Source organism: Cnephaeus nilssonii, assembly GCF_951640355.1.
Source record: "Cnephaeus nilssonii genome assembly, chromosome: X".
Classification (NCBI taxonomy): domain Eukaryota; kingdom Metazoa; phylum Chordata; class Mammalia; order Chiroptera; family Vespertilionidae; genus Cnephaeus; species Cnephaeus nilssonii.
The window spans coordinates 120,310,974-120,337,957 of record NC_137071.1 but is presented as its reverse complement, the minus strand read 5'-3'; the positions used below and the strand labels follow the sequence as shown (position 1 = coordinate 120,337,957).

Below are 26,984 nucleotides of genomic sequence, written 5' to 3'. Positions count from 1 at the left end.
TTCCCTCTGGCACCCGGTACCCGGCTTCATCCGGAAGGTCATCCAGAAGGATGTCCAGAAGGACATCTGGTCAAATTAGCATATTATGCTTTTATTATTATAGATAGTCCAAGCCAGTAGCCTACAACAATGGAGTTTGTATGCCTCTGGGAATGTACAAGGATTAGGTGGGCAAGGCCACGTTTAATTTCTAGGTGTTTCATATCCAGGTGCTTGAGATCTGACAGCTTGTGTGGCTGGGGAGTGGCCTACCCACAGGAGGTGTGAATGTGGTTGGCAGACCACTGGGACCCCTGCCTGAACAGCAGTCACTCCCTCCCTCCTTCCTGGGACCCAATTGAAAGAGCAAAACCCACAGCCTACTGCCCACAGGGAAAGGCAAGCCCAGAGGTTAGGCTCCAAGTGGAGAAAGCAGTTTCTCCAGACATAGGACTTGCAGCGCACAAAAAGGGAAATGCTCCAGCCAAGCTGGATACTAGGTCACCCTTTTTGATGCAGGCCCTTGTCACAAGGGCAATGAATCGCTTTGGCCCATCCTGCACCCTCAGTGGCAGACATCTGCAGCCCCCAGCCCCCAAGTGAGGTGTGGGCAGCGACCTGCGTGGTGTGTGTGAGCGCCCATGTGTGCATGTAACCTCTACTCCACGGAATCACACCAGGTGCACCTCTAGACGAGGTGCCCCATGCCTAGCCTTGAGGCAGGACCAGTCCCGGGTGGGGAGAGGGAGAGGGAGGGGGAGGGGAAGAGCAGGTGAAGAAGCCCCTGAGGCTCCCCACCTCTGGCCTGAACCCACCTGTGGGGGCGCACCTTGGGCCCGTCCAGCATTCTCTGGCGGTCACCCCAGTGTGTGGACCCCACCCCACGCTAGCGCCCCAATGGCATGTTCCAGGAAGGGCGGGAGACAGGGCTGGAACCCAGGGGCTACCACCTGTGCCCGCTCCCCCTCGGAGGCGGGGGAAGTATCAGGTGACGTCAACCGAGGTCCCGGGGAGCCCGCAGCGGTGGCAACCGCCCTGCCGCGTGACCCGCGCGCGCCAATGGCCTGGCGGTCTCCGGGGCAACGTGGAGGGTCCACGCTCCGCAGCTATGCGCCCCCGCCCCTAGTCCGCACTGCAGAGAGTGGTGGCGAGCAGGCGCCAGAGCGCTGACCCACGTGCGGCGCTGAGACAGGAACAGGGAAAGGAAGAGGGAGAGACAGGAAGAGAGCCAGGGAAAGAGGGGTGTCGGACCCCCACCCCCTCTGCACGTCGCCCCGCGCCCCTCTTTTTGGGACTGATATCAGAAAGGACCCCACCCCAGGAGAAGGTACCAGACTCGGGGAGGGCGCGCGTGGACCCTGGAGACCCCGCCGCCCCCCACCCGCTCCGGTGGGATTGCGGCAGCCTGCCAGGGCTGGGAGCTGTGTGGGGAGGAGGCTGCGGCCCCCTTGGGCCTTCGGAGGGTGGGGGTCCAGCCTGGGCTGCAGAGGCGCTGCGGGAGGAGGAGGGGGAGCAGCAGCAAGGGGGTGGGAGGGGGGGTTTCAGCATTAACCTGGCTCTCGCCTCGTTCATATTCACAGGCGGTGGAGACCTGGGCTGTCTGCTGTCGCCCTGGGAGTTGGCCCAAATTTCTGTGCATCGCGCACTGATCATTGCCCCCTAAGTTAGACGCTGTAGAGATTGGTGCCATGCCGTTGAGCCTGTTGCAGGACTGGTGCAGGGGGGAACATCTGGACACCCAGAGGTCTATGCTCATCCTGGGGGTTCCTGAGGACTGTGATGAGGATGAGTTTGAGGAGACTCTTCAGGAGGCTCTCAGGCACCTGGGCAGGTACAGGGTCATCGGCAGGATGTTCAGGAGGGAGGAGAATGCCCAAGCGTGTCTCCTGGAGCTTGCCCAAGATATCGACTATGCTTTGATCCCCAAGGAAATCCCAGGAAAGGGGGGACCTTGGGGGGTGGTGGTAAACCCTCGGAACTCGGACGGTGAATTTCTCAATAGACTGAACCACTTCTTAGAGGAGGAAAGGCGGACAGTATCGGACATGAACAGAGTCCTTGGATCAGACATCAATTGCCTGGCTCCCAGAGTGGCCATATCCCCTGATTTCTGGATTTGGGCCCAGAGCCTGGGGGCAGTAGTACAGCCTCTGCTAGAACAGATGTTATACCGGGAGCTCAGGGTGTTCTCTGGGAACACCGTGTCTATCCCTGGGGCACTGGCCTTTGAGGCCTGGCTGGAACACACTACTGAGGTGCTCCAAATGTGGCAGGTGCCTGAGGGGGAGAAGAGGAGGAGGTTGATGGAATGCTTGCGGGGGCCTGCTCTCCAGGTGGTCAGCGGGCTCCGCGCCCACAATGCTGCCATAACTGTGAAAGAGTGCCTGGCAGCCCTGCAACAGGTGTTTGGGCCAGTGGAGAGCCGCAAAATCGCCCATGTGAAGTTTCGTAAGGCCTATCAGGAGGCAGGAGAGAAAGTGTCTAGTTTTGTGGTCCGGTTGGAACCCCTGCTCCAAAAAGCCATCGAAAAAAATGCAGTATCCCGGAGGAATGTGAATCAGACGCGCCTGAAACAAGTCTTAAGTGGGGCGAACCTTCCTGACAAACTTCGAGACAGGCTTAAGCTGATGAGACAGCGGAGGAAGCCTCCTGGTTTCTTGGCCCTGGTGAAGCTGCTGCGTGAGGAGGAGGAGTGGGAAGCTACTGTGGGCCCTCTGAGGGAGTGTCTGGATGGGTTGGAAGCAGGCTTCAGGTCCCCTGCCAGGGCCTGTGGTTTCCGAGCAGTGTCTTTTCCTGGCCCTGGCAACATTCTGCAGGCCAGGCCTTCCCAGAGTTCCCGGCGCAGGAGGGGCAGGGGCCGAAGGGGAGGTGTGCCAAGGGCTGGCTCTGGAAGTTTAGGAAAATGGAAACACCACACATTCTGCTATAGTTGTGGAGAAAACGGCCACATCAGGGCAGAATGTAGCAACGCTCCCAACCGCCGCTTGGTGAAGCAGATGCGACAGGCTGCCATAGAGTCGGGAAACGGCAACCGGGCTTGAGACAAGAGCCATCCCAAGTCCAAAGCCAGATAGGCTCAGGAAGACAGGGCAGCTCTTCTTCCTGCAGGCAGAGGAGACGAAAGAGATCTTGGAAGAAAAGGAAGGGGCATTCCACACAAATAGTGGAGGACCTGAGTGGGGCAGAGGGGCAGGGCAGTCAGGCACAGGCTAAGCCCCCTCATCCTCCAGCAGCTGAAAGGGACCCCACCCATGAGGCCAACCTCCCCTCAGGGAGAGACAAGCATAGAGTCCTGAAGAGTTACCAGCGACACAAGCAAGCGGCCACCACACCCAGCACACGGGGTGCTCGAGCCATGAGCAGGGGCCCCACCATGGCAGAAGCTGAAGGCGTTGCAGCTGAGGACTCAGGCACGGGCCCCGTCATCTGGCCTCCCCCAAACGCCCACCCTGTGGACTCAGAGCTAAGAATGCCGACGGGCCCATGGGCCCCCTGGGGCCCAGAAGAACCTTCCCTGGGGCCACCCCTGCCAGAAGAAGCCAGCACCTGTGATGGGGAAGAGCTGTGTGGTGGAAATGGGGTGACCCCCCGGAAGGGAGGCCGCAGAGTACAGCCCGTCTTCAGGATTATCTACACTGCTCTAGGGAAGCCCCACGAAGGCACCACCCTTGAGCCCCTGCGCAAGTGAGGCCAGGACAGCCCGGCCCCAGCCTGCAGGCATTTCCTCCCCCTGCAGCCTGGAAAGGCTCTGGGGGGCAGGAGGGCAAAGACAGAGGAGAGCCCCAGGCGACAGCCTGGGCTCAGCCTGCAGGGGGATGGGGACTTGGGCTAGTACCACAGCTGGTTTGGGTGGGAGGGGAGGGGAGGGGAATTTGTTCTAAAGCAGGAGGAGAAGGGGGGAGCATGAGGAGAAGAGAAGGAGGGGGAGGAGGAAAACTAGGAATATGATGAGGACGAAAAGGTCATTAGGAGAGGAGGAGGAAGAGGAGGATAACAGGAGGTGAGCAGGAGAGGAGGAGGAGGAGAACAGGAGGTGAGCAGGAGAGGAGGAGGAGGAGGAGGATAACAGGAGGTGAGCAGGAGAGGAGGAGGAGGAGGATAACAGGAGGTGAGCAGGATAGGAGGAGGAGGAGGGTAACAGGAGGTGAGGAGGAAGAGGAGGGGGAGTTATTGGGAGGAGTTTTTTGTTCTGTTTGTTTATGCAGGGCCACTGGAGGTATGGAGCGAGCAGGCAGGAGAACGGGAACTGGCCTGGCGAACCACCACTCAGCAGCCACCAATGCCAAGGCCAGCCCCAGCCCCAGCCCCAAACCCTGCTACCTTGGGCAGCCTGCCTGGGAGCACCCCTGAGCAGCCTTCCCAGGCCTAGACGGGGGGCGGTGGGGGAGGCACCTGAAGACATCTGCCACCCGAACAGACCTGGGAAAGGTTAGGGGCCATCTCAAGGGTGCCAGTTGTGGGGACCTCCATTTTTCATCCCTTGGGACAGGCTGTTCCCTGTACAGGGAAACCCCCACCCATTTCTCTTTAAGCCCCATGGTGACCCACATGTCAAGTAATCACCCCTCCCCACACATACAGACATGGTAGTCATGGTTCTTATGCAGTACCACCAGGTGTGTGTGAACCCAGGTGGGTGTCCTGGCCTCCCCCCCGGGACAGCCAACTCTCAGCCCTGGCACGTGCCGTGAGCCCCTCTGCCAGCCAAGGCTCTGCCAGCTCTCGTCCAGTGTTGTGAGCTCAGCCTCTGCTTTCTCGGTGTAGATTTAGGCCAACTGCTGCTTGTGCTTGTGGAGATGTGTGTGTTCTTCTCTGAGCAGTTCCCCACCACCACCCTACCCTGTAGACCCCAAGTCAAGCCCCAAGAGACTCCGGGAAAGATGGTCGAAGGCATGGTCGGCGCTCACAGGTGACCTTGGGATGGAAGACTGGATGAGGACAGAAGGCAGCTGCCGGAGACTCCACAGAGTCTGTGCTCTGATATATCACCCTGTTGTTCCTTGTGACTCAGTTTCTTAGGCTTGATGGAGTGTCCCCTGCTGTGTTTTCCAGTGTTCTGTGTCTGTCCTGTGCAGGCCACAGGGCAGGGCCAGGCCCTAGCATATTGTCCAGAGCGGGAGGGAGTCCTGCAGTGAGTGGATATCACTAGCACCCATAGTCTGCAAAGGTCAATCATGGGGCCCTCAGGAAGGTACACTATGGTGGGCGGGCTGTGATGTGGGGGAAGCTGAGGTACCTAATTAGGGACCTTAGGAAGTGGGCAAGATCTATGGGCTCTAGTGGCAGTTAGAAGCTCCTCTCTGTGTTGTTATTCCCTTTCTTCAATGGATTCAGTAAATGTTTCTCTTCAATAAAGTTCATTGAATGTTTCAGCTCAGTCTCGCCTCTGCTTTGGACAATTGAAAGAAGGGTCTGCTGGGGGTGGAGGGTTAATAGTGGCCTGGTTAACATTGGTTTATGTTCTTGGCAAGGTCCATGAAGACTGTTAAGTGTCCTAATTGCAAAAGGCAGTGGTCAACTTCCAGGGAACAATGGCTTATCGATCAGGGCAAAGGAACAGAGCTAGGCAGGCTGGGTGGTACCCATCAATAGGATGCTGATGGGAGTGGACAGTGGCTGCTTGGATTCCTAGGGCACTCAGGGAACTCTCCAGGATAAGGCAGGGCAAGGGACAGCTGTCAGTACCAGGATTCCTCACTGTCTTGGGGATCAGAGTATTCAGACCTAGAGTATCAAAACCAGGCCAGCCTGTGTAAAAGTGTGTAAATGTAAGTGTGTGAAAGTCTGTATGAATGAGTTTGTGAATGTGTGTTAGTGAATGTGTGTGAATATGTGAGTATGTAAGGTTGTGTGAATGTGTTAGTGATGAGTATAAATGTGTTAATGAGTGTGTTGAATATGAACATTTGTATGTATTAGTTTGCATGTTCATGTATGTGTGAGTGACTGTGTGAGTGTGAATGTATGTTTACATGTATTAGTGTGTATCAGTGGATATGTGTCAGTGAATGCATGTGAGTGTGCATGAATGTGTACATGGATGAATACGTCGAGTGTGTATGTATGTATTTGTGTGTGCAAGGCAGTGTGTGAGTGATTGTGTTGTAAGTGTATGTGTATTAGTATGTATAAATGCATATTTGTGTCAATGAGTGTGTGAGTGTGTGAATATGTGTGACTGTGTGTCAATAAATATGCATTTGTGTGAGAGATATTTGGATCAATTACAGTGTTCCTATTCTCCTGTATTTTTCAGTTCTAGAATTTCTAGTTGGTTTTTCATTGTAGTTGTTATTTTTCTATTGAGATTCTTTCTCATTTGTTCCTTCATTATAATCATTTTTTTCTTTTAATTCTGGAACACATTTATTTACAACTAGAGGCCTGGTGCACGAAATTCATGCATGGATAGGTTCCCTAGGCCTGGCCTGCAATCAGGGCCAATTGAGGCCTCTCTTCTTGCGGCTGCCACCTGCAGGCCAGGGTCTTCCTTCGTCCCATTCTGCCCCCTGGTGGTCAGTGCACATCATAGCAAGCAGTCAAACTCCCAGTAGGTCAAACTCCCAAGGGCACAATTTGCATATTAGCCTTTTATTATATAGGATTGCTGTCTTTAAATCCTTATGTACTAATCCCATCATCCTTGCCATTTCTGGACAATGGGCACATTTTCCCCTTGGTTATGGATCATGTTTTTCTCCTTCCCATGTCTCCAAATTTTTGCATAGAGGCTGGATATTTTGACTGTTATCTTGTTAAGTGTCTTGGTTTTGTTGTTTCTTTTGTTTCTGTGTTGAGTTTTGTCCCATCAGGCAATTAGTTTACTTACAGACCAGCATGAGCCTCTCAATACTTGTTTTTAAGTTTTGTTAATGTGGATCTTACAGAGCTATGTGAACCTTCCTCCTAATGTGTGTTCTTTCTGGATTCTGTGAGGAATATCCAGGGACTTCAATGTGGTTTCTCCACTCTGGCTGGTAATAATACTGTGTAAGCTCTGGTATTTCTCCAGCTCACAGCTTCTGGAAGGTGTTCTGTGTCCACCCTTGCAGTATCTCAATCTGAGCATGCGGCGTTAGTCTTGGCTTAGCAAGAACTTTGTGCAGTACTCCGGAGCTCTTTCTATGCCCAGGTACCTTCTATCCAGTATACTGCTTGCAAAATGGAGTAGCGTCCAACTCCATAACTCAGCAAGACTGCCACATGCTGCTTGGATTCTCCAACTCTTTTTCATAGACTGAAAAGTACCTCCATATCAATTGTTGGCCTGATCTTTGGCCCCACATTATTTGTTTGTATTCTGTCAGACCTCACAGTACAGTGGTTGGGATCAAATTGTCAGAAGATATTTGGAGAGAAGGTTTGCATGGATGGGGCCCAGGGTGATAGTTGGAAGGTCAAGGAGAGGGAACAGGTCCTCAGGGAGGTTGGGTGGGGCCAGGAAGGGCCTGTGGTGCCCATGCTGATAACTTTAGACTACTTCCCAGATGTGCATCAGGCCACCAGAATCTCTAGGGAAGTATCACTACCCTAGAGGTTTGGGAAGGAGAAGGATGACCTCTCCTTTCATATTTGTGAAATAGAAAGGTCAATGTTGGGGATGAACTAGAGGGAACATTTGTGTCACACCGGAAATGACCACAGAAGTCCAGGTGATGAGTCAATCCAGAGATCATGGAATGTTCTCATCTACTGAGGTTAGAGGAACACCAGAACTGGGAGTCAAGCAGATTCCTGTTAGACAGCATCTTTTTGCAGATCTGGGCCAAACTTCTCCAATGGAAACCAGCATTTTGCCTGGCCATCTTCCAGTCCCTAGAGGCAGCTGTTTTTGTCAGCTAGCCCGCCCCCCTTCCTTCTAACCCAAAGCTACAGGCCATGGGGACATTCCATGTCCCAAAAGGGAGGGTCTGAGTTTGCCCTGGAGGCCATGTGTCACTAGCAGCCTTCTCTCCTCCGAGATGACCTTGAAAAGACTCCATTCTGCCAGGGAGTGTGTGAGGACCACATACTCAGACAGGCTTGATTTAGCCCAACTCTGCCCCAGCAAGTCATCCCATTGAAGGCCAGACATGTGCTTATAGTCATCTGTCACTGCTAGTCACAAGCGAACTACTGGATTGCTCAGAACTTCTTTGCCTACAAGAAACTTTGCTTGTGACATCCTCTCCAAGGATCCTGATCACTGTTCCCTAATACACACACTCATGATGTGAAGAAATCAGGCTGACTCAAGCACTGTAGAAACCACCTTCCATTAAACCACCAAGAAGGACACAGAGGAGCAGCTGACCATGGAAGTCCAGTGTGGAAGCAGGTGACAGAGCGACATAGCACAGCCAATATACATGGTCAACTCCAGCCAAACCCTGCAAAACAAATCTTTGGCAACCAGGGTCTCAAACCTGCTAAAATATATGGGCAAGCCCTACAGTGGCTTCGGAACCAGTATTTAAGGAGAAAGCCAAGCTATTCCCTGGGATAGGATATGAATTCTAGGAGAGTCCAAACTTTCCCAGGTGTATTAGGCTCCTGACTGCAGCAAAAGTTACCGTAAACTGGGCAGTAATTTCTCAAAAAGAGAAATTTATTGTCACAGATCTAGAGGCTAGAAGTTTGAAATTAACATGTCAACAAAATTGGTTTCTTCTGCATATTATGATGGATAATCTGTTTCATTTCTTTCTCCTACCTTCTGGTAGCTTTAGATTGTGGCAGCAGAAATCCAATATTTGCATGGCATTCTCTGTCTGTGTATGTCTTTGTGTCCAAATGTCCCCTTTTTATATAGGCAACAGTCATATTGGATTAGAGCCCCACTCTACTCTATCTTAAATTATATCTACAAGGACACTATTTCAAAATGAGTTTACATTTTGAGATACAAAGGGTTGGACTTCATCATACAAATTGGGGTAGGGAGGCACGATTCAGTCCATAGCACTAGGTGCTCCATAACACAGCCTCAAAAATGATGGTTCATACAGCACTAAGCATTGCACTAGCTACTAGACCAATTAGTTTTTAGCAGTGTATGAAATGGGGAGATGTTGTCCCTAATGTTTAATAAAATTATTGGATTTATTTCTGAGGTTTACCTAATTGTGACTTTTTATTCCCCAAAGACCAGCACTAGAGTAGAATACACACAATGATGCATACCATACTTTCCATTATAATGCCTTATTTGATAACAAAATTTTAGTTATAAATTTATGGATTGATAAAAAGTAGGTGATGAGAAACAGCCTTATTACCCAGTTTTAGAAAATGGACAAAGTATATTACCTTTATGGCATTTAAATCTTGATGTTATCATTTCTAGTAATATGTATATTCAAAGAAATAACCTATCACGTATTTCTTTTTAAATATATTTTACTGATATTTTACAGAGAGGAAGGGAGAGGGATAGAGAGTCAGAAACATCGATGAGAGAGAAACATCGATCATCTGCCTCCTGCACACCCCCTACTGGGGATGTGCCCACAACCAAGGTACAGGCCCTTGACTGGAATCGAACCTGGGACCCTTCAGTCCGCAGGCCAACGCTCTGTCCACTGAGCCAAACCAGTTAGGATTATCACATATTTCTTAGTGGTATAAAAATATTCTTCTAACCCAACTGGCATGTCTCATTGGTGAGCATCTACCAATGAACCAGGAGGTCACCAGTTCGATTCCCGGTCAGGGCACATGCCTGGGTTGTGGGTTTGATCCCCACTGTGGGGTGTGCAGGAAACAACCGATCAATGATTCTCTGTTATCATTTATGTTTCTATCTCTCTCTCCCTCTCCCTTCCTCTCTGAAGTAAATACAAATATATTAAAATATTATTCCAACTGCATATTGACACAATTATTTAATTTGAAAAATATACTCAGATGTTCTGACAGAAATAAAGGCTGATTTCCCTCAGTTATGTGACAAATGATCAGGGTTTTCCCTGGTAAGATTACACAACATGTATTTCTCATATATTGAATGAGCTTGATCTGCAACTTTAAGGTTTTGATAACAATGTTGAAGACGTGTATAAGGTAAGAGCATTTTTATCAAAAAGTAATTATTATAAAAAGTGTATTTAAATTAACATTCAGTGTGCCCAGATTTTCCCCAGTAACTCAGGTAAAACAGAGTACATAGTTCTAGGTGAAAGAGAAAGAGAGAATCCATAGCCAGGCCTTCACAGAGGCTTTTTGGTATATTTTTCAGAAATTGTGAAATGAAGACTGATGAGTGGGGGAACCAATCCTTTTGCAGGTCAGGTTGTTTCCAGTGCTCATCAAAGGACTTAATTGAGTTGTCATCTGATAGATAGGTCCTTAAAGTCAAGGGTTTTTGTTTGTTTTTTAGCTTATAAACAACAGAAATTCATTTTTCACAGTTCTGGAGGCTGGGAAGTCTAAGATGAAGGTGCCAGCATGGTTGCATTCCGGTGAGAACCCTCTTTCTGGGTCCTCACATGGTGGACAGGGCTAAAAACAAGTTTTGATGGGAGACCGTTGAGTGATACTTGACAGACCTCATGGAAGGAATTCACAGAATGAGATTGTTACCTGTCAGGGACTGGCCTGGAGTAAGTCTGCCTCAGGCAGGCCTGTAGTGTGTCGGTTCTTGACTTTGCGCAGGAAAGATTTCACACATGAGTCCAGATGGGTTTGAAAGTATATTTATTAAAGCTGGGGACAGTGAGGCAAAGAAAGGAAATAGGGCAGAAGAAACAAGGAGAGCCTAGTTGGTGTTCTACTTTGGCTGTCAAGAATTGTTATAGGAAAAAAAGTGAGCCTAGAGAGGGCTGCTTTAGCTCATTAGGAAGTCAGAGAAAAAGGGGGCCTTGAAGACAGGATCAGGGGGTGAGGCTAGGTCAAGCTGCCGCTACCCACTGCTCCCCTTCTTGCAAGTCTCTGGGGACCCTTAGAGTTTAGGAAAAAATAAAAAGTTCATGCCCCAGAAAGGGCATGGGCATGTTCTAGAGTGAGCCTGAATTGAGTCTTTGTCCTGAAGGCTTTTGATCCTTTTTTTTTTTCTTCTGCAGGCCAGAATCTTAGGGGAGGGTTTCAGTAAAATTAGCATTGGCTTTCCAGGTTAATTTTTGATATGCTGCTGCATCAAAATGAATATAAAGGGGAGTTTGGGATTATTCTTTGGTCTGTTTCATTGTTTTACTTTTATCTCAGGTCTGCCTGGCTTTAATGGGGTTTTTGTTATTTGTTTCCTGACTTCATCTGTCTTTGGGTTTAGCCAGCTCAGATTGCATTAATTGGGTCTTTGTTCTCTATTTTCCCAGGCCAGGGCGATTTAAGCTATGTATTCTCTGGTTAGGGAGGAGGGTATGAACCATTTTCTCTCAAGTGTCCTTGGGTAGGGAAGATAAGGTCTTACAATTCACAAGCTGGTTTTAAGCTGCCTGAACTGTTTGGTCTTGTTTAATTTTCTTGTCTCAGTTTCCCCATTCTACTTGCTCAGGAATTTTTCTAGCTTCTTACTATCCTGCCACAAAATGACATACTATATTAAATCTTCTATTGCTCCTATCTACTTCCTTAGATGAAAAACACAGGTAGGATTACAGTTAGAACAGGATCCTGCCTCATATTTGCACATGCCATACTTGTCCATGAAAACTTTAATTCATTGGAAAAAAATCCCATCCATTTTTTCTAAAGATTAATTTCCAACCAACTTTTACTTTCAATGTTAATTAATTATAAAAATTGTACTCTCTGTTATTCTAAACAACTGGATACTAGGATTAATAATTGTAATTATGAAAATTTTTCATAATGAATAAAAAGGCATTTCAATTTGCTAATACATATTTATTGCAGAGAAATGCCACAGGTGTCCATAAAAGATGTTGAGGAAAACAATAGATCACACTCAAATAAAAATATGTGAGGGAAGAGGGATGCAAACATGAATTCAAAGAAATGAAATGCGGATGCCAAATTTCCAACTTAGAGAAGAGCTGTTTCATGTATTTTTAAATAGATGATAATGGATGTCAAATTGCCTGGGTATTTAGATTTCATTGGATACCATCAAAATAGTTAATGAAATTAAAATTGTACTCTAAAAGGTCAACATTTACAACATAGCCAGAAAATCTGTGTTTACAACTATTTAAACTCAGAGTCAAATATTTTAGATGTCAACTTCCATGTGTGAGGAGGGTTGTGAGCAAACACTGACTACTTCCCATCTAAGCTGTCCTCTCCTGGCTAGGATTATGCAGTAGCCCACTAACTGGTCTTCTTAAAGACCACCTTGTCCCCTCCAAAACTTTGTCTACATGCAACAAAAAGTGATCTTTTAGGATGCAAACCTTATCACATTAAATCTCTTGCTCAGAAATCTCACACTGATGTCCCATTGTGCTTTGAATTAGGGTTAAAATCCTTAACCTGGTTGACACAGCCTGAAAGTTGTGGTATCTGTCTACCAATCACAATGATCTCGAAACAGCCTTCCAGCTTTACTCAATCTGCCATATTTCATGCCCTCTTAGGTAATATTGTCCCCCCTGCTGGACCTTTGAACACTGCTATACCCTCAGCCTAGAATGCTCTTGCCTTCCTCCTTTCCTTAGGTCTCTCCTACATGTCCTTTAATCCTAAGTAGCAGCTCTATTTCCTTAGGAAGACTTCATTGACTTTCCAGATGAACTCATACCCCGCTAGAGAGTTCCCATATAGCACTGAGTTTCCTTCATAGCACTAATCATATTTTCCATATTATATGTATAAGCAGGTCCACAAAGACTCAGGAGTGATTTTTAAAAAAAAATCAAGATTGTAGACCCTCCTCATGCACCCCAACACCATCCACAGGTCAAAATCTCAGTTCTTTCTAAGAAAGAGAACAGCTCTTGGGCTTGCCTTTATTGCTCCCCACACTACAGTTTGCAGGGCATTGTCCACACTCACTTCTCATACACTTTGTGACTCTTGACAGTAAAAGAGGACAGTTTTCTGTTTCAATCACCTGGCTCTGACAAGCAAGAGTCATGATTTTTAAGGGTATTGACTTTGCTAGGCTCCATAGAAGTGAAAAAGTAAAAAGCCAAGAGTTATACCCTTTATTCTCTTTGGACTTTTTTTTCTTTGTGCTCACTGCTCAAACCCCTGAATTCTAGGGTTGTATTTAACATGAATATTGGTTGATTCTTTGCATCTCTGCACCACCCATCCCTGGAATAAAATGCCCATACAAAGCTTTTGCTGCCACCTGAATGGATGCTAGGACACTAAGTTGGGGGTGCAATGGATCCCCTTGATAGATATGATAGTTTATTCCCCAGAATTTTTTTGAGGGATAATTTCCTAATGGTCTGTGGTCACCCCTTAGATAATGCAGTGAGTTAGGGTAGGGTCTATTTCTGTTCTGGCCCACAGGCATAGACTCAGCACATACAATAATGAGTGGAGCATAGCAGGTACAGCTTAACTCCCTGTTAGGTGAATTAAGAAGGTACTCATTTTGTCTGATGGAGGCCCTGGGAGCTCTCCAAGTTCACAGGATGCAATTTTCTCCCTTGTGTGGAGTGGGGAGAGAAATGGCAAAGCATGTCTTCCTTCCCAAGGGAGAGAGACAGAAAGTCCCTCTTACATCTGATCCCCTAGAGTAGCGATTTTCAACTTGTGTGCTGCGGCATACTGGTATGCAACAATAATTTTTAAAACATGCAATACAGTACCTGACTGTTTAGTCAGGGACACTGACCTCTTTTCCCTTAGATTTGTCAAATTAAAAAAATGACAACAGCCAACACAACAATAGCTGACTGGTGTGAATGAATTAAAGTTGTACCTATTTTTTTTCAGATTGGTAAAAAAAATACCCCTTTTGGTGTGTGCAGAATCTTAGTAATTAGTTTTTGTGGCCATGAGATGAGAAAGGTTGAAAATCACTGCCCAAGGGGCTAAAACCATGCTTGCCCCTTGGAGAAGAGGCCAGTCAGGAGAGTGAGGTCCCAGGAAGGGAAGCTATATGCAAGTAGGCAGAGCCTTCAGAACTCACGAAGGACCCACGGCACTTGGCTGGGTCGGTGTCCTGAGGTAGCAAGTGAAATCAGTCACTGGGGTCAAGCCATTATAGAGCAAGATATACCTTTGTTCCAGGCACAGAGGTGGTGGATCAGGAGAGGCAGACCTGCCCTCCTCCCTGACAGGGCTGGGAGAGTAGGATGGAGCCTAAGAACAAGATTGGGCCAGACCTGCCTTGCAGTGAGCCAACTCTGCAGCCAGGATATTGCTATTCCTAGAGTGTTAGCGATTAGAGGACCCTGAATTTCTGCTATCCCTCCCTTCCCTGTCACTCTGACCATGGCCATACCCTTCATGTCAAAGGAGGCAAAGCCTGGATAGGGGTACTGTACCCATCATGGCAGGGAACACAATATCTATGCCCTTAGCTAAGCTAGCCATCCCCTGGACTTTATTCTCAACAGCTAGTACTAAAGAAGGTGTGCTATGGAAGCATCCTGTCACCTCGTGGCCCTGGGCCTCTGTGAATCCTGATTGAAACATCTCCACACCACCTCACCATGAAGTGCTTCTAGGTTTATTTCTCCCTGTGGTCAACATCTGCAGGGTGCTGGCTCTGTGCATGTCCCAGTGTGGCAGTCAGGGGCACTAAGCTTAAAGATAGAAGATCCCCTGGTGCTGAGTTGAACAGATGGCACAATCACAATTCCTTCACCTCGACCAGGGAGCCTAACTGCCCACAGGGCCAGGTGGGGGAATGGGTAGAGATAGAGTGATCAGGGTAGAAGGGAGGAAGGAGAAAGAGGGCAGAATATGTATCTATCTGGGTGTCACACAGGATTCTGAAATGCAAGTGTGGCCACAGGAACTCATCCGCACCCATCACCCCATTTCTCTCTTCTTCTCAAAAAGGCTAGGGAAAGACAGCTGCTGCTGCAATTCCCATGTTAATGAAGGGCCTTTCCTTCCTCTGGGTCCACACGCCAGTGAGAAATCTGGGATCCTGCTTGAGCCCTCCTTGTGCTTTCTCCACCTTCGGAGCCTGTATCTTCCCTTTTCTCTTCAACTCTTCCACCCAATGAGGCCCAGACCATCACCCTCTGGCCTGGACTACTGTAAAAGACCCTCTATGCTTCAGACTTGCCTCCCTGCTACCCAGTTCACCACACAACAGGTCTGATTCATGTCATGGCCTCAGGTCCCAGGCCCCTGGCAGATGCGAGCAGGCTGATAGATTAAAGTGCTTGCTCAAAAGAAGGCACCAAGGGCCTCCTCTGGGCCAGACTCAGTTCTAGGATCCTTCTCTTAGGGAGCTTGTCATCTGGGGAGAGAGCCCTTGGTGCCCCAAATAAAAAACCCAAACCATCATCTCTCATGTGATGACACATGAATCAATGCTGCTAATGTAAAATGAATATGAATGGAGATTATTCAGGGGTCCACGTTTGATGGTTCTGGCCAGACAGAGGAAGCCTCTGGAAGGAGGGGGCATTTCAGCTGAGACTTGAATGAAGGAGAGGAGGAGAAGGAGAAGGATGCCACCATGGGAAGTTCTTACAGTGGATTGTCCCTTATAGCGGAAGAGGAAAGGCAAAGACCACAGGTGGGGATGAGCTGAGTGTGCTCTGGGACCAACTGAGAAGGCCAACGCAGCAGGACTCTAGTGACAGGAACTGGGGGTGGGTGATGAGGAAAGAGAAGACCATCTTCAGAGTGGGGGGACTGTTGACCAGGGGAGGAGGACTTTGGAATTTACTCTAAGGAGATGGGGAAACACAAGGAGGACTTGTCACCAGGGAGGAGAGGGGTGGTGTTGCAGAGTTTGCCTTGGCTGCCATATGGGTGGGAGTGGAGTAGATAGAGGGGCAGAGTAGAGGCAGAGAGAGAAGGAGGCAGGTTAATGGACCACAGATACATGGAGAGGGGCAGCAATCACTGACTAATGTCAATAAAATCTGATGATGGATTAGACTGGGGTCAGGAACAAAGGAGAGGGAATAAAGAATCCTGGCATCTTTGCTTGGGCAACCAGGTGGTAGGTGGAGCCCTTGGGGAATCCTGGGGAAGAAGCAAGTGTGCTGAGGGGGATGAAGTGCTCTGGCTTGGACATATTTCTTCTAAAATTCCCATGGAGCATCCAAGTGGGCAGTTTGATGAGCACATGTGGAGCTCAGGGAAGAGGAACATTTGGAATCATTGGCAGGCAGACAAACCCTCCAATGAGAGGACCTTGGGGTTTCCAGGTCTGAGGCTGGGAGTCCACCATCACCACACACAACTGGGGGGCTAGAGGGGGCAAATAATCAAAGCCAGGCCAGACCAAAGGATGCTCAGGATGTGGGGCACACAGAACCACTCCCATGCTGCTGTTGGGAATTCCAAGGATAAGTAGGCAAAGAAGGAGGAGACCAGTCAGAAGGTGGGATGTCACAGAAGCAGAGAAAGGAAAGTGTTTTGAGAAGGAAGGAGTGTCAACTGTGTTGAGAGGTGGAGCAAAATGAGATGGCAAAGGAGAGACAGTATAGGCATGACAGCCCAGCCCTGGCAGAGTGGGTGCTCTGAGGCAGAGCTGGAGAGTCAACAGGAAGGGACAAAAGGAAGGTAGAAAGAGGTGAGAATGAAAGCAGTGGAACTGAATCAACAGTTGGTGACATAGGACCCACATATGCTCCCATGGGAATACCCTAAGGAAGGATCCCAAGCAAATCATGGTGGAAACCAAGAAAGAGGACAGCATGAGGTGCAAGCCATGGCAGTTAGACTAATGCTGAGGTTCAGTGGTCAGAAATTTGCCAGGTGGGTATTAAGAGCAGTAGTTCACCTGTATAACAGGCAGTCTTGGCATTCAATGGGGATAAGGGGAAGGAGTCTATGCACAAGGTCAACTGGGAAACATGGTTTGTGATGGAACACTCATGTTTCTTCATTTACAAACCAGGATGTAAGAAAGTTGGGGGAGGGAGTAAGACCATATAGGCAAGTCAAGGTGAAACTATGAGACAAACTCCAATGTGGTCTACTTCTCAGAGACAGGTGGGTGTAAAAATATGAGAGTGCCTTTGAACTTGACACTAGGACCTTTCTCCTAGAAAGAGGTCAACAATGTTTCTCATCCCTGGAGAGAAAACAAGGAAAGAAGATTCACAAAAGAAGAACTAGGAATGGCCAAAAAACTTGTGTGAAGATGCCCAACCTCACTAATGACAAGGGACATGGAAGATACATGGTAACAGGGTAGTGACTCTCCCCATGGGATGGGCAAATGGTCAAATCTGGACAAGACCAAAGGCTGCTCAGGATGTGAGGTACACTGGACTACTACTGAGCTGCTGGGGGGAGTGAGTGAAGCCACACACGGGAGATAATGGAGTAGCAATGCTTAATCACGGTGGCAATAGGCACAGCCATAGTCCCAACAAAACCACTTCTTGGTATATACATGCCAGAGCCTTAGTCTGTTACAGCTGAAGACTGGGAACAACCTAAATGCCCATCCATAGGGTCATAGACAAATAAACAAGGGCTGTGATTTAACAAGGAGCATGAGCAAGCTGGACACTCAGGGAAATTTTGAGCAGTAAAGTTTGAGTGGGGAAAGCAAGTCACAGAGAAGGATTCTGACCAGATGCCAAGCAACAAAAGAAAAGAGGTGAGGGTAGGCAAATACCTGGAGGTGTGACCCCGAGGAAACGTGTCTACCATCTCACAGATGGAGAGGCTATTCACGGGGTCCCAGATCACATAATGAGACAGGTGCAAGATGATGAGACCCTTGGGATTGGAGCTCTGTTTTGAGTTGAGGCAGCACTATTCTGGTGCAGTATCTACCCCAGGTGGCAAAGAAAAGGGGAAGGACTCCGGGTCAGACAGACAGAGATCTCTGGAGAGGCACAACAATCATACTGCACTCAGGGGCCTAGAGAGCACTGTCCCAGAGCCCACGAGGCTGGCCAGGGCACAGGGGATAGAAGACACATTGGGTACACACCAGCTCTCTTATACACACCCTCAGGCAGAGATCCCAATTCTGTTGTTCCACCGAAGCAAGGCTATAAGGGGGAAGGAATTGCCAAAGATGCACAGTAAGATACAGTCCTAAGGGGGAGAACTTTAAGTAGCAAAAGCCCTTTTTTTTTTTTTTTTTTTTTTTTTTAATTTGAGACTTGCAGCAAGCTAAATGGGAGAGGCCATGGCATCTTGCACAGGGCTGGCCCTGTCACAAGTGAAGCAAATCACATTGGTCCACCCTGCACCCTCAGTGGCAGACACCTTCAGCACTCAGCCACCAAATGAGGTGTGGACAGCGTCCTGCGTGGTGTGCATGAGCACGCATGTGTGCCTGTGGCTTCTAGTCCACAGAATACCAGCAGGTGCCCCTCTAGACCACGTGCTCCTTGCCCCGCCTTGGGACAGGACCAGCCCTGGGAAGAGAGGGAGGGGAAGGGGAAAAGCAGGTGAAGAAGCCTCAGAGGCTCCCCACCCCTGGCCTGAAGGCAGCCCTAGCGGGCGCACCATGGGCCCCTCCAACCACTCCAGGGCTGGCATCCCAGGGGGTGGGCATCTCACAACTCTGGCGCCCCCAAGGGTCATTTCTGGGAGGGGTGGGAGCCAGGATGGGATCCCAGAGGGGCACATCAACTCTCTGACCCAAACCCACCCCTCTTGTGCCCACACCCCCTCCGGGGCTTGGGGAGGAGCCAGTGACTTCACCAGAGGTTCCAGGGCTCCAGCAGCTCTGGAAACAGCCCCGTCACGTGACCCGCGCGAACCAATGGCCCTGCCGTCTCCCAGGCAACACGGAGGGTCCCAGTTCCTCCTCCACCGTGCCCCTGCTCCTGGTCCGCACTGCAGAGAGCCCTGGCAAGCTGACAGGCGCTGACGCGCAGGCCCACAGGCAGCCCTGAGACAGGGACAGGGAAAGGAAGAGGGAGAGACAGCCAGAGAGCCTGGGGAAGAGGGGCGTCCCTCCTGCTGGGACCTGGATCAGAAAGGACCACCCCCGGGACAAGGTAGGAGACTCAGGGAGGGTGAGCTGGGCCCCTGCAGACGCAGCCACCCTCCGCCCACTCCAGCAGGACTGCAGCTGCCCGCCAGGGCTGGGAGCAGTGCGGGGAGGAAGAGAATGGCAGTCCAGGCTGGGCTGCAGAGGCGCTGCCAGGGGAAGGAAGGCAGCCCGGGGTGGGAGGAGGGGGTCTGCATTAACCTCTCTCTCGCCCCTCTCCTATTCACAGGCAGTGCACACCTGGGAAGTTCTCTCTGAGTCCTAGGCTCCCCCCGCCCCCAATTCATTTCCCACCCAGTGCCGCCCTGGTCTGCACCCAAACGGGTTCCCGCCCCTAGTAGCAGCCCCCACGCTGGCGCTGGCAGACACCGAGGCCATGGAGGTGACGATGCTGCAGGACTGGTGCAGGTGGATGGGCATCAGCGTCCGCAGGGGTCTGCTCATCCTGGGCATCCCGGAGGACTGTGACGAAGACCAGCTGCACGAGTGTCTGGAGGCCTCCCTGTGGCAAATGGGCCACTTTGAGGTGCTGGGCAAAGTGTTTCGAGAGGAGGACAATGCCAGTGCGGCCCTGGTGGAGCTGGACCGGGAAGTCAACTATGCTGTGGTTCCCAGGGAGATCCCAGGCATCGGGCGTCCCTGGAACGTGGTCTTTGTGCCCCGATGCTCGGGCGAGGACTTTCTGGGTCGTGTGTTCCACTTCCTGGAGCAACAGGGGCAGACTGTGGAGAGCGTGGCCGGGGCCCTGGGGCTGGGGCTGCGCAAGGTGTGCTGGCTGAGGTCTGTCAGTCAGGCCATCCAGCCCTGGGTGGAGACAGTGCGGTACCAGCCCCTGGGGTTGTTCTCAGGGAGGGACCAGCCAGCCCCGGGGGAGGAGTCCTTTGAGGCCTGGCTGTACCACACCATTGACATGCTGCTTGTGTGGCAAGGGGTCTCAGAAAGGGAGAGGAGGAGGAGGCTGATAGAAGGCCTCCGAGGGACGGCCCTGCAGGTGGTGCGCGAGCTCCTGGCGGAGAACCCTGCCAGGACGGCCCAGGACTGCCTGGACGCCCTGATCCAGGTGTTTGGAGACCAGGAGTCCCAGGCCACCCTGCGGCTCAAGTGTCTGACCGCTCAGCGACAGTCAGGCGAGACTCTCTCCGCTTTTGTGTTGCGGCTGGAAGTCCTGCTACAGAAAGCCATGCAGGAGGAGGCCCTGGACAAGGCCTCAGCCGACCACTTGCGTGTGAGGCAGGTGCTCACCAGGGCCAACATTATTGAGCCGCTGCGAGTGGCCCTGATGAAGCTGGGCACGGCGGGGAAGCGCCCAAATTTCCTGGAGATGCTGGGGCTGGTTCATGAGACTGAGGCATGGGAGGCCAAAATAGCCAGCTGCCTGAAAGCCCAGCCAGCACAAGGGGCTGCTGCCACGGCCAGTGAACAGGCGGATGCCAGAGCCAAAGCTCAGGCCGAGGGTGACAAGGTGGAGGAGAAGCAGCAGGAGAATAGTGACAGCCATGCCCCTGCCCCTGCAGGCCTGGGTCAGACAGGGCTCTCAGAGGCCCCTGGGGGCCCCCTGCCTGCCCACATGGGCAGGGCTTCCAGGGCAGGTCCAGGAGGTCCTGGTGCTGCGCCATGGGGCCTGACCCAGGCGGGAGACGAGGAGGCCGAGGAGTACTCCCAGGAGGGGCTCAAGCCCATCCCGGAGGAGTCGGAAAGTGAGGACGGGGCTGAGGAGCTGAGCCCCCCCATGTCCTCCCCTGGCAAGTAGGCTCACGAGGCCCGGCGCCCTCCTCTCCTCTCGGGCAGCAGAGCCCTGGAGGCGGGGGGAGGCCAGGCCAGGGCAGCCTCCTCAGCCCACATGGGGAGCAGGGCCCAGGGAAGGGCCCACCCAGCCCACACCAAATTCCTTATTCCCCCACCATCCTACGGGGCCCTGACCACCACCATCAGCCCTTCCAAGTCACCAAGATGACCATGTTTGACACCCAATGGGGTGGGGGGCGGTGCCCACACATGGTAGTGCCACACCTGGCCTCAGCCCCAGCCCAGCCCCTGCCAACTTGGGCAGCTGGCCTGGGAGCACCGCTGAGCAGCCCATCTCAGCCTAGGAGAGGGGCACCTGAAGACATCTGCCACCCGCGTGGAACTGAGAGACTTTAGAGCCCATCACAGGGGTGCCATTCTTGGGGACCCCCATCCTCCATCCCCTGGGGAGCCCCAACTCATTTCTCTATAGCCCCATAGTGACCCACGTGTCAAGTGATTACCCCCCCCACACACACACACACACACACACACACACACAGGCCACGGTGTCTGTGCAGTACCACCTGGTGTGTGTGAACCCAGGTGGGTGTCCTGGCCTCCCCCCGGGACAGCCACCTCTCAGCCCCGGCACGTGCTGTGAGCCCCACTGCCAGCCAAGGCTCTGCCAGCTCTCGTCCAGTGTTGTGAGCTCAGCCTCTGCTTTCTCGGTGTAGATTTAGGCCAACTGCTGCTTGTGCTTGTGGAGATGTGTGTGTTCTTCTCTGAGCAGTTCCCCAGCACCACTCCCACCCCGGACGGAGACCCCGAGCCCGGGCCCAGAAGAACGGATGAGAAGGGCGGACCAGGGCGCGTCTGGCGCTCACCCAGTGACCTCTGGCAGGAAAAAATAGACCAGGGACAGAAGGCGGCTGCTGGAGGCTCCACGGGGACTGTGCTCTGATATGCCACCCTGTTGTTCCCTGTGACTCAGTTTCCACAGCATGCTGGAGTGTCCCCTGCTGTGTTTTCCAGTATCTTGTGTCTGTTCAGTGCAGGCCACAGGGCAGGGCCAGGTCCCAACATGTCATCCGGAGGGGGGGGGGAAGCCCTGCAGTGAGTGGACATCACCTGTGTCCATGGTCCTACAAAGTCCGATCAAAGGGCCCTCAGGGAGGGGGACTATGGAGGGAGGGCCACAGTGTGGGGGACATTTAAGGCACCTCGTTAGGGACCCCAGGAGCAGGGGGTGTGACCTATGGGCTCTAGTGGCCGTTAGAAGTTCCTCTCTGTGTTGTCATTCCCTTTCTTCAATGGATTCAGTAAATGTTTCTCTTCAATAAACATCATTGAATGATTCAGCTGAGTTTCGCCTCTGCTGTGGGCAATTGAGGGAAGGGTCTGCTGGGGGTGAGGCTGGAGGGGCAATAGAAATCTGGTACTCAGGATCATTTTTGGGCTATGTTTCGGACAGGGTCCAAATAGGTCTGTCAGTTCCCCTGGGCTGGAAGCACTGATAGCAGGAATTTGTAGGAATGGGCAGTGGCTATTTAGGTCCCTAGGAGGCCCAGGAATAAGTGGCTTAGAGGTTGGAGAGAGGGGAGAAACAGCAGGTAGGACTAGAGATCCTATGATCCTTGACAGGGGTGTGGGTGCCCAGGGTGTCATTAGGTTAGGGAGGTCACGTGTGCAGTCCAGAGACCAGAGGGCCATAGAAGGGCCCTGAAGTGAGGTCAGATGCCCTTGCAAGTAGCTCTGTGCAGGACTCTGGGGTGTAGTGAGGTGACTGCCTACACATCCCTGATCAGCCTACCCCTGCCAGCTGACAAGTGGCCAGCCTTGGTGTTCACAATGAGGGATGTCTGGGGGACAGGAGTGTGTGATGGGTGAAGAATGGAGAGCGGGCCAGGTGGGGTTTCACAGTGCTTATGCAATGCCAGTGGGGAGGAAAGGCTGGGACAGCCATCCCAGGCATCCCACGGAGGGGCTACTTCTACTCCACCAAACTTGCCACAGTGTTGCATACCCTGAGAAATCAAAACCAAACTACAGTAGTGTCTAGTGAAGGCTGAGTTCAGAAATGTTCAGGTCACATGCAGAGAAGGAAGGCACCCTAGAGCAGCAACAATCTTTGCAACCATAGTAGCAGCCAGCACAGTAAAACCCACAAATGGGAGCAGCTGAGCTATTTAGGGCCTAGGAGGCTGTAGACATGGCCATTAGTATGTCCTGAAGAAGTCTCTTATGGGTGCTGGGCATAAATCCTTTCCTGGCCCCCCAATACCACCCCCAGCAGACGCTTCCCTCAATTGCCCACAGCAGAGGCGAAACTCAGCTGAATCATTCAATGAAGTTTATTGAAGAGAAACATTTACTGAATCCATTGAAGAAAGGGAATGACAACACAGAGAGGAACTTCTAACGGCCACTAGAGCCCATAGGTCACACCCCCTGCTCCTGGGGTCCCTAACGAGGTGCCTTAAATGTCCCCCACACTGTGGCCCTCCCTCCATAGTCCCCCTCCCTGAGGGCCCTTTGATCGGACTTTGTAGGACCATGGACACAGGTGATGTCCACTCACTGCAGGGCTTCCCCCCCCTCCGGATGACATGTTGGGACCTGGCCCTGCCCTGTGGCCTGCACTGAACAGACACAAGATACTGGAAAACACAGCAGGGGACACTCCAGCATGCTGTGGAAACTGAGTCACAGGGAACAACAGGGTGGCATAACAGAGCACAGTCCCCGTGGAGCCTCCAGCAGCCGCCTTCTGTCCCTGGTCTATTTTTTCCTGCCAGAGGTCACTGGGTGAGCGCCAGACGCGCCCTGGTCCGCCCTTCTCATCCGTTCTTCTGGGCCCGGGCTCGGGGTCTCCGTCCGGGGTGGGAGTGGTGCTGGGGAACTGCTCAGAGAAGAACACACACATCTCCACAAGCACAAGCAGCAGTTGGCCTAAATCTACACTGAGAAAGCAGAGGCTGAGCTCACAACACTGGACGAGAGCTGGCAGAGCCTTGGCTGGCAGTGGGGCTCACAGCACGTGCCGGGGCTGAGAGGTGGCTGTCCCGGGGGGAGGCCAGGACACCCACCTGGGTTCACACACACCAGGTGGTACTGCACAGACACCGTGGCCTGTGAGTGTGTGTGTGTGTGTGTGGGGGGGGTAATCACTTGACACGTGGGTCACTATGGGGCTATAGAGAAATGAGTTGGGGCTCCCCAGGGGATGGAGGATGGGGGTCCCCAAGAATGGCACCCCTGTGATGGGCTCTAAAGTCTCTCAGTTCCACGCGGGTGGCAGATGTCTTCAGGTGCCCCTCTCCTAGGCTGAGATGGGCTGCTCAGCGGTGCTCCCAGGCCAGCTGCCCAAGTTGGCAGGGGCTGGGCTGGGGCTGAGGCCAGGTGTGGCACTACCATGTGTGGGCACCGCCCCCCACCCCATTGGGTGTCAAACATGGTCATCTTGGTGACTTGGAAGGGCTGATGGTGGTGGTCAGGGCCCCGTAGGATGGTGGGGGAATAAGGAATTTGGTGTGGGCTGGGTGGGCCCTTCCCTGGGCCCTGCTCCCCATGTGGGCTGAGGAGGCTGCCCTGGCCTGGCCTCCCCCCGCCTCCAGGGCTCTGCTGCCCGAGAGGAGAGGAGGGCGCCGGGCCTCGTGAGCCTACTTGCCAGGGGAGGACATGGGGGGGCTCAGCTCCTCAGCCCCGTCCTCACTTTCCGACTCCTCCGGGATGGGCTTGAGCCCCTCCTGGGAGTACTCCTCGGCCTCCTCGTCTCCCGCCTGGGTCAGGCCCCATGGCGCAGCACCAGGACCTCCTGGACCTGCCCTGGAAGCCCTGCCCATGTGGGCAGGCAGGGGGCCCCCAGGGGCCTCTGAGAGCCCTGTCTGACCCAGGCCTGCAGGGGCAGGGGCATGGCTGTGACTATTCTCCTGCTGCTTCTCCTCCACCTTGTCACCCTCGGCCTGAGCTTTGGCTCTGGCATCCGCCTGTTCACTGGCCGTGGCAGCAGCCCCTTGTGCTGGCTGGGCTTTCAGGCAGCTGGCTATTTTGGCCTCCCATGCCTCAGTCTCATGAACCAGCCCCAGCATCTCCAGGAAATTTGGGCGCTTCCCCGCCGTGCCCAGCTTCATCAGGGCCACTCGCAGCGGCTCAATAATGTTGGCCCTGGTGAGCACCTGCCTCACACGCAAGTGGTCGGCTGAGGCCTTGTCCAGGGCCTCCTCCTGCATGGCTTTCTGTAGCAGGACTTCCAGCCGCAACACAAAAGCGGAGAGAGTCTCGCCTGACTGTCGCTGAGCGGTCAGACACTTGAGCCGCAGGGTGGCCTGGGACTCCTGGTCTCCAAACACCTGGATCAGGGCGTCCAGGCAGTCCTGGGCCGTCCTGGCAGGGTTCTCCGCCAGGAGCTCGCGCACCACCTGCAGGGCCGTCCCTCGGAGGCCTTCTATCAGCCTCCTCCTCCTCTCCCTTTCTGAGACCCCTTGCCACACAAGCAGCATGTCAATGGTGTGGTACAGCCAGGCCTCAAAGGACTCCTCCCCCGGGGCTGGCTGGTCCCTCCCTGAGAACAACCCCAGGGGCTGGTACCGCACTGTCTCCACCCAGGGCTGGATGGCCTGACTGACAGACCTCAGCCAGCACACCTTGCGCAGCCCCAGCCCCAGGGCTCCGGCCACGCTCTCCACAGTCTGCCCCTGTTGCTCCAGGAAGTGGAACACGCGACCCAGAAAGTCCTCGCCCGAGCATCGGGGCACAAAGACCACGTTCCAGGGACGCCCGATGCCTGGGATCTCCCTGGGAACCACAGCATAGTTGACTTCCCGGTCCAGCTCCACCAGGGCCGCACTGGCATTGTCCTCCTCTCGAAACACTTTGCCCAGCACCTCAAAGTGGCCCATTTGCCACAGGGAGGCCTCCAGACACTCGTGCAGCTGGTCTTCGTCACAGTCCTCCGGGATGCCCAGGATGAGCAGACCCCTGCGGACGCTGATGCCCATCCACCTGCACCAGTCCTGCAGCATCGTCACCTCCATGGCCTCGGTGTCTGCCAGCGCCAGCGTGGGGGCTGCTACTAGGGGCGGGAACCCGTTTGGGTGCAGACCAGGGCGGCACTGGGTGGGAAATGAATTGGGGGCGGGGGGAGCCTAGGACTCAGAGAGAACTTCCCAGGTGTGCACTGCCTGTGAATAGGAGAGGGGCGAGAGAGAGGTTAATGCAGACCCCCTCCTCCCACCCCAGGCTGCCTTCCTTCCCCTGGCAGCGCCTCTGCAGCCCAGCCTGGACTGCCATTCTCTTCCTCCCCGCACTGCTCCCAGCCCTGGCGGGCAGCTGCAGTCCTGCTGGAGTGGGCGGAGGGTGGCTGCGTCTGCAGGGGCCCAGCTCACCCTCCCTGAGTCTCCTACCTTGTCCCGGGGGTGGTCCTTTCTGATCCAGGTCCCAGCAGGAGGGACGCCCCTCTTCCCCAGGCTCTCTGGCTGTCTCTCCCTCTTCCTTTCCCTGTCCCTGTCTCAGGGCTGCCTGTGGGCCTGCGCGTCAGCGCCTGTCAGCTTGCCAGGGCTCTCTGCAGTGCGGACAAGGAGCAGGGGCACGGTGGAGGAGGAACTGGGACCCTCCGTGTTGCCTGGGAGACGGCAGGGCCATTGGTTCGCGCGGGTCACGTGACCGGGCTGTTTCCAGAGCTGCTGGAGCCCTGGAACCTCTGGTGAAGTCACTGGCTCCTCCCCAAGCCCCGGAGGGGGTGTGGGCACAAGAGGGGTGGGTTCGGGTCAGAGAGTTGATGTGCCCCTCTGGGATCCCATCCTGGCTCCCACCCCTCCCAGAAATGACCCTTGGGGGCGCCAGAGTTGTGAGATGCCCACCCCCTGGGATGCCAGCCCTGGAGTGGTTGGAGGGGCCCATGGTGCGCCCGCTAGGGCTGCCTTCAGGCCAGGGGTGGGGAGCCTCTGAGGCTTCTTCACCTGCTTTTCCCCTTCCCCTCCCTCTCTTCCCAGGGCTGGTCCTGTCCCAAGGCGGGGCAAAGAGCACGTGGTCTAGAGGGGCACCTGCTGGGATTCTGTGGACTAGAAGCCACAGGCACACATGCGTGCTCATGCACACCACGCAGGACGCTGTCCACACCTCATTTGGTGGCTGAGTGCTGAAGGTGTCTGCCACTGAGGGTGCAGGGTGGACCAATGTGATTAGCTGCCCTGGACAAGGGCCTGCCTCAAAGTGGGTGACCCAGTGTCTAGGTTGGCTGGGTCTTTTCACAATCTGTGCACCACAAATCCGGTGTCTGGAGAACCTG

At 52.9% G+C, this 26,984-nt stretch overlaps 3 protein-coding genes across 3 annotated transcripts; 2 read left to right on the top strand and 1 right to left on the bottom strand.

The window, feature by feature from the left end:
- Positions 1 to 1,667: 1,667 nt before the first annotated feature.
- PNMA3 (PNMA family member 3) lies at positions 1,668 to 3,020 on the top strand (the record flags this gene model as incomplete). Its single annotated transcript, XM_079764617.1, has 1 exon — positions 1,668 to 3,020. One exon carries the CDS (start codon positions 1,668 to 1,670, stop codon positions 3,018 to 3,020), a length of 1,353 nt encoding a protein of 450 aa, XP_079620743.1.
- A 15,870-nt stretch (positions 3,021 to 18,890) lies between these two features.
- On the top strand, positions 18,891 to 20,720 carry LOC307095429 (paraneoplastic antigen-like protein 6B; the record flags this gene model as incomplete). The annotated part of the gene is made up of 2 exons (XM_079764616.1): positions 18,891 to 18,977; positions 19,200 to 20,720. The coding sequence occupies exon 2, from the start codon at positions 19,347 to 19,349 to the stop codon at positions 20,718 to 20,720; it is 1,374 nt and encodes a 457-aa protein (XP_079620742.1). The 5' UTR covers positions 18,891 to 18,977; positions 19,200 to 19,346.
- A 2,583-nt stretch (positions 20,721 to 23,303) lies between these two features.
- LOC307096406 (paraneoplastic antigen-like protein 6B) lies at positions 23,304 to 26,187 on the bottom strand. The gene is made up of 2 exons (XM_079766013.1): positions 26,101 to 26,187; positions 23,304 to 25,878 (listed from the first exon to the last, which is right to left on the bottom strand). The coding sequence occupies exon 2, from the start codon at positions 25,729 to 25,731 to the stop codon at positions 24,358 to 24,360; it is 1,374 nt and encodes a 457-aa protein (XP_079622139.1). The 5' UTR covers positions 25,732 to 25,878; positions 26,101 to 26,187; the 3' UTR covers positions 23,304 to 24,357.
- Positions 26,188 to 26,984: the final 797 nt, after the last annotated feature.

Coding starts and splice junctions, on each gene's coding strand:
- LOC307096406 (XM_079766013.1), bottom strand. CDS start 25,731: ATGGAGGTGACGATGCTGCAGGACTGGTGCAGGTGGATGGGCATCAGC.